Consider the following 12,500-nt stretch of genomic DNA (forward strand, 5'->3'; position numbering starts at 1 on the left):
AATAATAACAACAACAACAACAATGACATCAACAACAACAACAACAACAACAACGAGGATGTGAATACAGAAATTTCAGCATAATTTGCCACCTCCACTCCAATTCTATTGAAGTAATTGTAAGCTGTAATTTCAAGAGTGGAAATATAATCCACTTTCCCTGTCCCACTCTCATTTGTCATGCACTTTATATGCACAATATATTCACGACTATAAAAGATGCCTGCTACATCTCTCTCTCTCTCTCTCTCTCTCTCTCTCTCTCTCTCTCTCTCTCTCTCTCTCTCTCTCTTATATTGAGGAGTACAGAGTCACACAAAGCACCTCTATATCATGAATAGTTAATGAAGCTAATTTGTGCCAAGAAATATCGGAATCCAATAACATAAGTTGTTTCCGGATGACTGGTCTGTGTGTCTTAGCCGGCCGTCAAGAATTCATGCTAATGAACCCATTACGCCCTTACACTGGGCTCTTCTCCTTGCAGAGGTTGTTATGGTTGTGGGGGTTATTTTTCTAGGGTTGTGGGGAGGGTGTTGTTGTTGTTATTTGTTATGCTTGTTGGAAAAGCAGGATGCTTATGCACAAGAATTCCAACAGGGAAAATAGTCCAGTGAGGAAAGTAAAATAAATAAGGAAACAAATAGAATACAATGCCCAAGTGTACCCTAAAGCAAGAGAACTCTAACCCAAGAGAGCGGAAAACCATGGTATAGAGGCTATGGCACTACCCAAGACTAGAGAACAATGGTCTGATTTTTAATTTTCTTCTTTTAGAAGAGCTGCTTGCCATAGCTAAAGAGTCTCTTCTACCCTTACCAAGAGGAGAGTAGCCACTGAACAATTAGAGTGCACCATTTAACGCCTTGAGAGAAGGGGAATTTTGCGGTTATCTTAGTATTGTCAAGTGTATGAGAAAAGGGGAGAATGTGTAAAGAATAGGCTAGACTATTCGGTGTATATGTAAGTAAAGGAAAAATGAGCCGTAACCAGAAAGTGGTCCAGTGTAATACTATCGTGCCAGTTAAAAGACCAAATAAGTATCGAATGGTAGTATTACAGCGGGCGGCTGATGCCTTGGCCAACCTACTACCTAACGTTGCAATGAAGTGGTTGTAGGAGCCATTGTTGTTATTCTACTTATGTTGTTCGAAAGGTGTTGTGATGTCTTTGTTGTTCCTTTGGTTGTTGAGAGACTGAGTACATGGTTATTGATGTTATCTAATTGATTTGTTAGGCTTTTATGTCATGTCAAGATACTAAAGTTGTCCATTCAGTCATTTTATCAATGTCTTTATTGCTCTAACTAATTGATTGGTTTGTATTAAGCCTGTTTCGAGTCAGCACGGGTACTTTCGCAAATTGGTAGGGAGTTAGAAAGGATTAATATGTCTCGTGTTGACCTATGGACTCGGTCCCCCCAACCGAAACAACTGTTTACCGCCGTCACAAATTCTAGGTCACTGGTTATTGCAGCAATTTGCGACATACTGTAATGTTGCTATCTCTGTCCGGTTCATGAGAACGTAGGAGAGGCGAACCATGAAGCTGTAGGAGAAAAATAATTAGGAAATTGATTTAGAAACAAATAGAATGAAGAAAAATATAAAAAAAAAAATAAAAAGGGCACAAACGAAAGAAAATAAGTCTAATGAATTCAAGCATAAGTTTGTGAATAAAGAAATAAATTGACAATAATGTAAAGTGTACAGAAAATTAGTTCAGAGTAGAAAGGAAGATCAACAATGCAACATGATTCTAAATGGAAAATGTAATTTCATTAAAAATTACATTTTCGCATAATATTTGGAATAAAAATTCGAATAACGAAATACTTTTTCAGCCATTTATAAAAAAGAGGAGACTATGAAAAGTGTATTATGATGTCTATATTGTACTAACAAACTATTAATACGCAAAACAAAGGCTCTGCTGTTCGCCTAACCTTATTTCCATGATAACATCGTTATATCTTCATGATTCATCAAACTCCAAAGAATAAAACAAAAGTGATTTACGTCAGAAGCTTAAATAAAAAATCCCGTTAAAAAAAAAAGTATATCGTTGAATAACAATCTGTAGAGGAGACAAAATACAAAAAAAATAATTCAGTTAGGGAGATCTGTCAAAGAATAAGCTAACAATACCCCGCAAATAAAATCAAACAAAGAAAAACAAATGATAGAGGGAGGGTTGGTGATGAAAAATTAGGGAAGAGGGTCTCTCTCTCTCTCTCTCTCTCTCTCTCTCTCTCTCTCTCTCTCTCTCTCTCTCTCTCTCTCTCTCTCTCTCTCTCCTGTACTCACTGTTTCAATAGCTAATTTGGCAGTCTTTATCCTATACTTCTATTCTTTTTCCATTCTCTATTCAGAGAAAAAGGCAAAATGAAACTGTCCTTTTCAACTCCCCATCAGATAATTCGCAGATAATGAACTGAATTTGATCTACTTATGCAAATCTTCATCATTCTCATTTGTGATGAGTATTGAGTAATCTTACAAATAATTTTCATATTTTTATAGGCATTGATATTGAGCTTGAATATATGTGTGCAAACGCTCACACACACACACACAGATATATATATATATATATATATATATATATATATATATATATATATATATATATATATATATATATACACGATATATATAATGTGTATTTATAACTGCATACGTGCATATACACAACTCAAGGGCGTATAAATTGACAATAGTTTTGACAGGGAACAACAATGAGTACAGATATTGTTTAACCATCACAAAAAAAAATAATCATTCAAAAAATCATGATGAAATTGAGGCGAATTTGGCGTGATGTTGAATTATTACCTCTCGCTTTTTCATTTTCGATGTAAATTGAAATATTGTGCCGCACGAAATGACAGATATTAATGAGCCGCTGTGCAGTGTATGATAAAAAAAAATATTTGTTGGGAAATTCATTGATATTTCTATCAATCAATTCTTTCGAGAGTTGTTTTTCAAGGGGAAAGTTCCATGCAGTCCGTCCTGTGTGATACGTATCATACAAAAGGTTAGTTTTTACCGTGAATTCTTCATATACATGTATTATATACTTTCGTTATTCACAATTTATAAATACATTTACAAGGCAATGTTGAAGATACATTGGTGAAATTTATTAACAAACTCCCAAGTCTTACAGAAACTCGTGTATTCTTCAGAGATTAAAATGTTTTAGTCTTATCAGGATTAATTACAGTATAAAAACGACAGATAAAGACCATTATAAAGAAAAGCATTTAGAACGATTGTTAAAAGTTCTAGAATAAAAACTCTCATGCTTTTCAAAGATATCTTGAAAATAAAGAAGTGCTTCAGGAATAATCCGCTGTGTGGGCGGTACGCCTTTCATAGTTAGTCTGCTTCTTCTTCGTCTTTTTCATTGTGAAAATACACAAAACATAATATGAAAACTAACATAAAGAAGATAACAAAAATCAAACTAGAGAGAATTATTTCACAGAATAGAATGGGGGGGGGGGAATTAGAAATGGCAAAATAGAAAAGGCAATGATAACATGCAAAGAGTAAGATAAAAGAGGCCATTTTAAACTTAAGATATGAAGAAAGGTTTCGGCGAGAGAATTGGCCAGGCGAAAATCAAGAAACATAACAAAAAGAACGTCTTCGAAAACAGATCTTCAAACACTGTTTTTCGAAATACAAAACTTTGAAGTAAATATCTTCGACACTTAAATAGCATATCTTCGATAAGCCATTACTTAGAACCACCAATTCATACTAATTTGCGAAAACAAGAAACTCTCTCTCTCTCTCTCTCTCTCTCTCTCTCTCTCTCTCTCTCTCTCTCTCTCTCTCTCTCTCTCTCTCTGTCATATTACAACTCAGTACAAGCACTTTATTTTCTGATGGCAAAATTTATCACGAGTTCGAAAGACAAGCCAATGTTACATTTAAACAGATTTTTATGTGTAAAAGAAAGACGTAGTGAAGAGCTAAAATTTTTAATGTAAAGTTTTTGATAATCAATACAAAAGTGGAAATTTACAAATTTATGAATGAAGTGAGAGACAAGGCTAAAGAAAGCAGAGAAGCACAACAAGTAGTATCAAGAGAAGAGAGCGCCGTATTCGAAAAATACAATATTGGATTGCTGTTGCCCATGCAAAGGAAGGATTTGGTTTTTACAGAAGATCAATGGAAAACTAATACGGGTGACCAATCCTTCGAGAACGTGGAAATTTTTTTCTACATGCCTTAATTCTTATGCCGACTGCACTGTGTGAGCGAGCAGTTAGGTCGCTGGTGGATCCGGGGTGGTGTCACAAATTGTCTGTTAAACTTGGGGTTTTTCAAGGGAAAAAAATTGGCTGTTAAGCTTGGGGCTTTTAAAGTTTGACTATTAAACTTCGGGTTTTGTTCAGTGGCTACTTTGCTCTTGGTGAGGGTAAAAGAGACTCTTTAGCTATGATAAGCAGTTCATCTAGGAGAAGGACGCTCAAAAATCAAACCATTGCTATCTAGTCTTGGTCTTCCACTGTCTTGGATTAGAGTTCTTTTGCTTGATTGCACACTCGGACACGCTATTCTATGTTATTTCACTTTTTTTTCTTTTTGGAAGTTTTATAATTAAATATGAATGATTTAGTTTTATGTTATACTCTTCTTTAAATGTTTTATTTTAATTGTTTATTACTTCTCTTGCAGTTTGTTTATTTCCTTGTTTCCTATCCTCACTGGGTTATTTTTCCCTGTTGGAGCCCTTATGCTTAAAGCATCCTGTTTTTCCATAGCATAGCTTGTAATAATGACAATGATAATATACAGTCGCAACCATTCTACATTACCATCATCATAATAATCACAAAATTATTAATAGTTTTACTATATCAATATCAATTACCAAAATGTATTTTTGTTAAGACAGTAATGGGAAAGTTCGTAGAATATATTTTTCTAGATATAGACTATATACATATCCTGACACATTACTGTTCATTGAATTAGTTTTCTATGAAGAAATGTTACACTTTAATTTAGTTATAGTGAATGTCAGTGCAGATTACTTGAGTTTTAACTAAATATATGTAATGTATATATATATATATATATATATATATATATATATATATATATATATATACTATATATACATATATATATATATATATGTATGTATATACTATATATACATATATATATATATATATATATATATATATATATATATATATATATATATATATATGTATGTATATATGTACATATATATATATATACATATATAAAGAGAGAGAGAGAGAGAGAGAGAGAGAGAGAGAGAGAGAGAGAGAAAGAGAGAGAGAGAGAGAGAGAGAGAGAGAGAGAGGGCGGGTGTTTCTAGAAATACAATGGCAAACTATCAATAGCCTAAAAATATATTTCAACTGCAGAAGATCTGGGCTATAACTTTATATGTATTATTACCATGGAGCTAGATTAGTGTTTTAAATTAGGGAGTTTGTTTTCAATTGTATATATATATATATATATATATATATATATATATATATATGTATATATATGTGTGTATATAATATATATAGACTATATAATCATTATATATATATATATATATATATATATATATATATATATATATATATATATATATATATATATATATATATATATATATATATATATATATAAATGTGTGTGTGTGTTTGTGCGTATATAACGGCTATTTTTGGGTGAGATGGCCATGACGTCCTGATGGAAGGTTCCTTTAGTAGCTTCCCAAGGGTATATATGACTACGGTGATATTTCCAGAGAATCAAACCAAAGGTTTCACAGAATTCTAACTTCTGGCACGAGTACCCTTAAGATTTACTCTCAAGGATATCGTATATAATCAGGGGACGTATTCTTGACACGCCACATGGCAATCTGCACCCCGAATAGCCTTTATGCTTCGAGGGGGATACGTGGCAGAATTAGAAGGGTAGCTGCATTAGAGGTAACCCTGGTTCCCCTACTACTATCGTATTACAACCGCGCCAATTCCCTCTGGCGGTCATTCCTTATTTTGTAGCGCCTCACTACTGTGGTGTTCCCTGTTGATCTGACATTTTCAATCGATTTCTAAGGATCTTTATGCTTTCTACAGCTTCTTTCTCCATCTAGAAAGTTGAGTATTCATTCTTTACAATATGTATTTTAGTTCCAGCCTCACAAGGAAATTAGTGTAATTATTGTGTTTGGATCTACTCCGATTACCGGCCGTCGTTCTTTGGGCATGTGTTATTTAGTTAGCAGAACAACATTTCTGGTTTAAATAGCATTAATTGTTATTATGAAAGCTATTTAGGCATTTTATATTGTAAAGATATCTATATGCATAATTTTCCCTTTTTTCTGTGTCGATTGTATATGTCAGAGTTTCGGTGATTTTAGGTAACCGAGATCTCGCCTTGCCTAGACAACATATACTTTCGACATTTCCCCAGTTACCCTTGTGTATCGGTTATCATTCCTTGGAGATTGATATCTCCTGGAATTATATTAGCCGTTACTAGTCTCGACTAGAGATTTATGGGTAATCTCTCTTCCCTCTGAGAGTAGCCTTAGGCTACAACTCTATGCGTCGGCCTTGAATTTCGAATTCAGGCATGACTAGCCTAGAGTTTTCTGTCTCATCCCTTAACAGCAGACGGCAAGTTTTGGGATTCGATCAGAACCTCAGAGTATTTAGTCTTTTGTCGGCAGTCGGTCGGCGGGGTGAATTGCATTCCCCTGCCGGCTGAGCTGCCGGCATAGGAGGCTAGCCCTCCCTAGACTATACCTAAGTGGTTGCATGATGCTGCCACCTTCTCCCTGTGGTCTAGTAGACAGTCCTATGCTCGCAGACCCTAGGCTGTAGAGTAGTATACTCATGTGGCCTAGGATGGCGCCGGCATTGGAACTCTGTTTCTCCCTTGTTGAGAGGAAACGGCATGGACTGCCGTCCCCTTAACTGTATTAGCACCTACTAAGCTGGAGAATAGAAGATTCTCCTGCCGCTTGGGGTTGTACCGGTACTGAAACAGAGTTTCTTCAAGGTGTGTAGGTCCAGCAACATTGCCGGCCCCTTCCATACCTCGTATAGGACCCTATTCCCCCCCCCCCCTCAGTTCTTTTACGATGGCCGAGCCATTGTCTTTCCTGAGCCGGCGTCCTGCAACCTTACCATTGACGGTGGGTTGCCGGAGCCGGCCAGAACCCCTCTCCTCAGCTGACGGCTGTCGGCGACTGACGGCTTACGGCGGCTATGACGGCTGTGGGTGGGAGGTCCCTTCTGTCACCAAGGTTCTCCAGTTCTCCCTTGAACTGCTGGCCACAACTTCTGTTGTTGGCGTGTTGCTCTGGCCGGAAGTAGACCGGCACAGATAGGTACTGACTCAGTCGGTAGCATGCCGACTGTACTAGTGCTGCCGGAGGCTGGCCTGCAGTGGTAAGCCGGCAATAGTACTGTGGCTAGATGGAAGCCTGAATGTTACATTCTCCCCTTCCATTTGAACCTTCCTTTCGGAGAAAGGCAGTAAAATTGAACTTTTACATTCTTTATTACTGTATACATACACAGTAATAGATAGCCTTCACTCCATGCTTGCTCTCTCTCTCTCTCTCTTAGCTAGCATGCTAGATGTTCCGGCAAGAGCTAGCTAATCCGGCAACATGCCGGCTGAACTAGAGTATATGTCTATACAGGTAGTCAGTATATTTGCAGTATAGTATATACGGCAGATGGAAAACTAATGTATATATTATACTAGTAGTTATTTCCAATATATCTTGGGTATCCCTGCCCAGGTATTTGCTGAACCCAATCCTATATTGATAGAATAATATTTCGTCAATATTCTGATTTGAAATCAGCTTCCATTTACCCTACAATATTAAATTTCGTAAAGGGCTGGTGGTGTGACACCTCTAACCCTTAAAGGGGAAAGCCCTTATCCCTGAGTTTCCCTGATCAGGAAACTCCCTGATTTAACATTGTAAGGGAGGCCACAGCAAATAGATTGGGTGGGATACACAAATATATGTCTTTTATCTTTTCTAATCCAGTTGGCCGCCAGATGGAGCAGCACACTGGCTGAACGACATTAGATATAATTATACAGTAGCCATTAATTTGCAGTATGGTATATACTGCAAATAGAAAACTATAGTATGATTATACTGTAGTTATTTCTTCATATCTTGGATACCCTTGTGCGAGCTTCTGCTGGTACCGCTCCTATATCGAAAGAATGATATTCCTTAATATATATATATATATATATATATATATATATATATATATATATATATATATATATGTGTGTGTGTGTACACTATATATAATCATCAGCCGTTGCTAGTCCTTTCTAGGGCAAAGGCCTCAGCCATGTCCTTCAACTCCTGTCTGTTCATGGTATTTCCATGCCAGACTATACCTGCAAATTCTCTCAACTCGTTATTCCATCGGTTTTTCTCCTTTCCCCTACTTCTTTTGTAATATTTATGGACCCAAACTGTTATTTTCAATGTCCCTCTATTTTCTGTCATTCTCATATGCCCTGCCCATGTTTATTCCTTTTTCTCACATATTTTTAAAATATCCTCTACGTTAGTTTGCTTTCTTATCCTTGTTACTCTTTTTTCGGTCTCGTTTTGTTAATGTCATCATTACTCTTTCCATAGATCTTTGACTTGTAACTAGCTTTTGTTCTAAGTCTTTTTTAAGGCTCATAGTCTCTGATGCACAAGTTACTACTGGTAGGACCATCTGATTAAATATTATTCAGTTTAGAGGAGGTAGCACTTTACATTTCATAACCTCATTTTGTTTACCAAAAGCTCTCTATCTTATGCTTATCTTTCTTTGAATTTTGGCCTCATGTCATTGGGAAACATAGCACATAGGCTATATTCATTTGCTATCTCAAGAGTTTCTTCTATAACCCTTATTTGTAGTCTCTCAGAATTTTCCTTGAACTTTATCCTAGTTTTACTCATATTCATTTTCTGTCCTACATTTCTTAATTTTCTATTCAAATCTTCTATCATCTTTTGCAATTCCTCTCGTGATTCAATAAATAGAACTATGTCATCTGCAAAAAAAGTTGTAATGTTAATTCATAAATTTTCCCTATCTAAATTCTTAAAAACTTCTAGATATGCTGTAAATAATTTGAGAGATGCGGTCTCCCTGTCTATCTCCTTTCTCAATCGGAATTTACACTATCTTTATGTAGATTTAGGGTGGTTGTACACCCAGCAACAAAACCGGTGTCACCTGGCCAGACCTGACTTGGAGAGATCACGCTCCTCTTGCTCTGAAAAGTGGCCGACGTTAAACAACCGAGACATCGTTAGGATGGTTTGTATGTGAGGAGGAGGGAAATTACCGATATCACTCAAAGAAATGTGATGAAGAGAGAGAACTTTTTTATTCTTTTTAAGAAATGTAATCTAATATTTCGAAATTAATTCATCAAAAGATTTTATCATAACTTTTTATGTGAATTTTCCTATCCTATTTCTATATAAAATTTTTTTGAATAATATTGGAACTGACTATTCATATTAATATTCATAACATTGAAATATCCTTCGTTAGTATTTTCTTAAGTAGTTCATCTCTCTCTCTCTCTCTCTCTCTCTCTCTCTCTCTCTCTCTCTCTCTCTCTCTCTCTCCACATACATACACACTGTAGCCTATGTATTATATGTAGGGGCTAATAATGTATCGTTTCAAATAGCACCTATTGGGTCACCAATCATTAATAAGTGGCCTTTGTTCAAAATTTCGAAGGTAATGAGGTTTAACCCTGGATAGGTACGGTGGGTCGTTTGCGACCCCGAGCGTCAAAAAAAAAAACAGGTTTTTCTCACGTGACTCACCCCTGTGACTGAATTTGTGGGTGATCGACCTGCAGGAGGTGTCTCCCCTACACGCTCTAGTAGTGTCCAGATGTGCATTACTGTAGCTGTACTCCTTCCCCGATTTCTGAGACGCGTCGGGGTCGTTCGCGTCCGAGTTTACCCTTCTGAGGTAGTTTGCATAATTATCAAAGTTATTACGTATTATGAAATTGTCGTAGAATGGTGCAACTTGTATAGGTTATCAGTTGTGGAAAGTCTTGGTGGATTGTTTGGCTACCATGTGCATGTTTTTTTTTTTAGTTAAAATGTCGTTCATCACCACGAGGACCATTTTACCGCGAGTGCCCCTTTTTCATTTTTTTTCATTTTTTTGCCAAGTCATTTTTCCGTAAGATATTGCCAAATAGTGTCGTAAAACTTTTGCTTGTTTAGTGTTGGAAAGTGTGTCTAGATGATCTGGCTACCCATGCATGACTTTGTTTTTGTCAGATACGACGTAGTTATTGGTATATTGGGTATTTAACTGCGGTTACCAATTTCTGTTTTTTTTTCAATATTTGTAAAAATTACTACGTAGTAAGGAATTGCCGTATATTATTCATTTTTTTTTCATGTTTATGTGTTAGAAAGTGTGCCTTGATGGTTGGGCTAACACGTGCATGTCTTTTTTTTTATCTGAGATGTCGTATATTAGAATGTCGGGCATTTTACCGCGAGTGTCCCTTTTTAATTTTTTTTTATTTTTTTGCCAAGTCATTTTTCCGTAAGATATTGCGAAATAGTGTCGTAAAACTTTTGCTTTTTTAATGTTGGAAAGTGTGTCTAGATGATCTGGCTACCCATGCGTGATTTTGTTTTTGTCAGATACGACGTAGTTATTGGTATATTGGGTATTTAACTGCGGTTGCCAATTTCTGTTTTTTTTTCAATATTTGTAAAAATTTACTACGTAGTAAGGAATTGCCGTATATTATTGATTTTTTTTTCATGTTTATGTGTTAGAAAGTGTGCCTTGATGGTTGGGCTAACACGTGCATGTCTTTTTTTTTATCTGAGATGCGTATATTAGAATGTTGGGCATTTTTCCGCGAGTGCCCCTTTTTATTTGTTTTGCATTTTTTTGCTTAGTCATGTTACCGTAAGGAATTGGCAAGTAGTGTCGCAAAACTTATATTTTCATAGTGTTGGAAAGTGTTTCTAGATGATCTGGCTACCCATGCCTATTTTTTTTTTAGCCAGATATGGCGTATATATAAGTATGTGTTCGATTTTCCTGTGATTGCCATTTTTTCGTTTTTTCCCATTTCTTTCAAAATTACTACGTACTAAGGAACTATCACAGAGTAATATTTCATTTATATGTTTATTTGTCGGAAAATATGCCTTGATGGTTTGCCTAGCACGTGGCTGAAATTTTTTTTTCTGAAATGCCGTATATTAGAATGGCCATTTTTCCACGAGTGCCCCTTTTTATTTGTTTTGCATTTTTTTGCTTAGTCATGTTACCGTAAGGAATTGGCAAGTAGTGTCGCAAAACTTATATTTTTATAGTGTTGGAAAGTGTTTCTAGATGATCTGGCTACCCATGCCTATCTTTTTTTTAGCCAGATATGGCGTATATATAGGTATGTGTTCGATTTTCCGGTGATTGCCATTTTTTCGTTTTTTTCCCAATTCTTTCAAAATTACTATGTACTAAGGAACTATCACAGAGTAATGATTCCTCTAGATGTTTATTTGTCGGAAAATTTTGTTTACTTTTTTTTTGATTGTTTATCATCAAATTTTTTTAGCTAAAATATTGTTTTACATTTTTTTTTTCGATTTTATTTCCCTTCAAAAAAATTTTTTTGGGTCAGAATTTTAATTTTATAGTCGTAAAATAATCGACAATTATCCAGCAACCCACCATACAATTTTTATGCATATCCAATAATAATTAGATTAGTAAATAACACCTTAAAATTGACATACCCTTCCTACATTTCAAGTGGCAGATTAGGGAGTCTGAGTCAGTGTGGTTGGCGGCCATTTTGTGGACATATCCGAAGCGTAAGCTGCCCTATCTATATATATTCTTGTTCCCTATAGAATTTGTGATATTTTGGTATATTTTTACCTGCATAAATATCATATTATATATTAAATATATGTATTTTTTTACGAAATTTCCAAGTACTCAAAAAATTACCTTTAGATATGGCCCCTGATATAAATGTAATTTACAAAATAATGAAGATTTTTTTACATATTTCTATTTTAGGATAACATATGTTTATTCCCTAAAAAAATTAGCCACTTCCTATTTCATTTGGGTACCCAAAAAAATTCATGAAATTTGGACAATTTGTTTTGGCCAAAAAAAGTTACCCTTTTTTTCTCATTTCAGATCTTCACCTCCATGGGTCTGACTTCATCCAAAATACATCAAGATGTGTCCTAAACATTCAAGAATCAATTCCTAAAAGGATTTGTGTATATATGTATAAACTTTTTTTTATGAATTTTTATGTCAGGTCTTTTTTTTTTCTACTTAATTTTTTAAAATATTTATAATAAATAGTTTTTCTGCAGATGAGTAGTATTTATCTTTACAGTTGTTTTAAGCATTCATTGAA

General features: G+C 35.2%; 1 protein-coding gene across 1 annotated transcript in view; it reads right to left on the bottom strand.

The window, feature by feature from the left end:
• Positions 1 to 8,868: 8,868 nt before the first annotated feature.
• Positions 8,869 to 12,500, bottom strand: part of LOC137659753 (uncharacterized) — an 8,979-nt gene continuing 5,347 nt past the window's right edge. The window contains exon 2 of the mRNA XM_068394564.1: positions 8,869 to 9,107. Coding sequence (XP_068250665.1) covers positions 8,869 to 9,107 — 239 coding nt within the window. The remainder of the gene's footprint in view (positions 9,108 to 12,500) is intronic.

This window comes from Palaemon carinicauda, chromosome 20 (assembly GCF_036898095.1).
Source record: "Palaemon carinicauda isolate YSFRI2023 chromosome 20, ASM3689809v2, whole genome shotgun sequence".
Classification (NCBI taxonomy): Eukaryota; Metazoa; Arthropoda; class Malacostraca; order Decapoda; family Palaemonidae; genus Palaemon; species Palaemon carinicauda.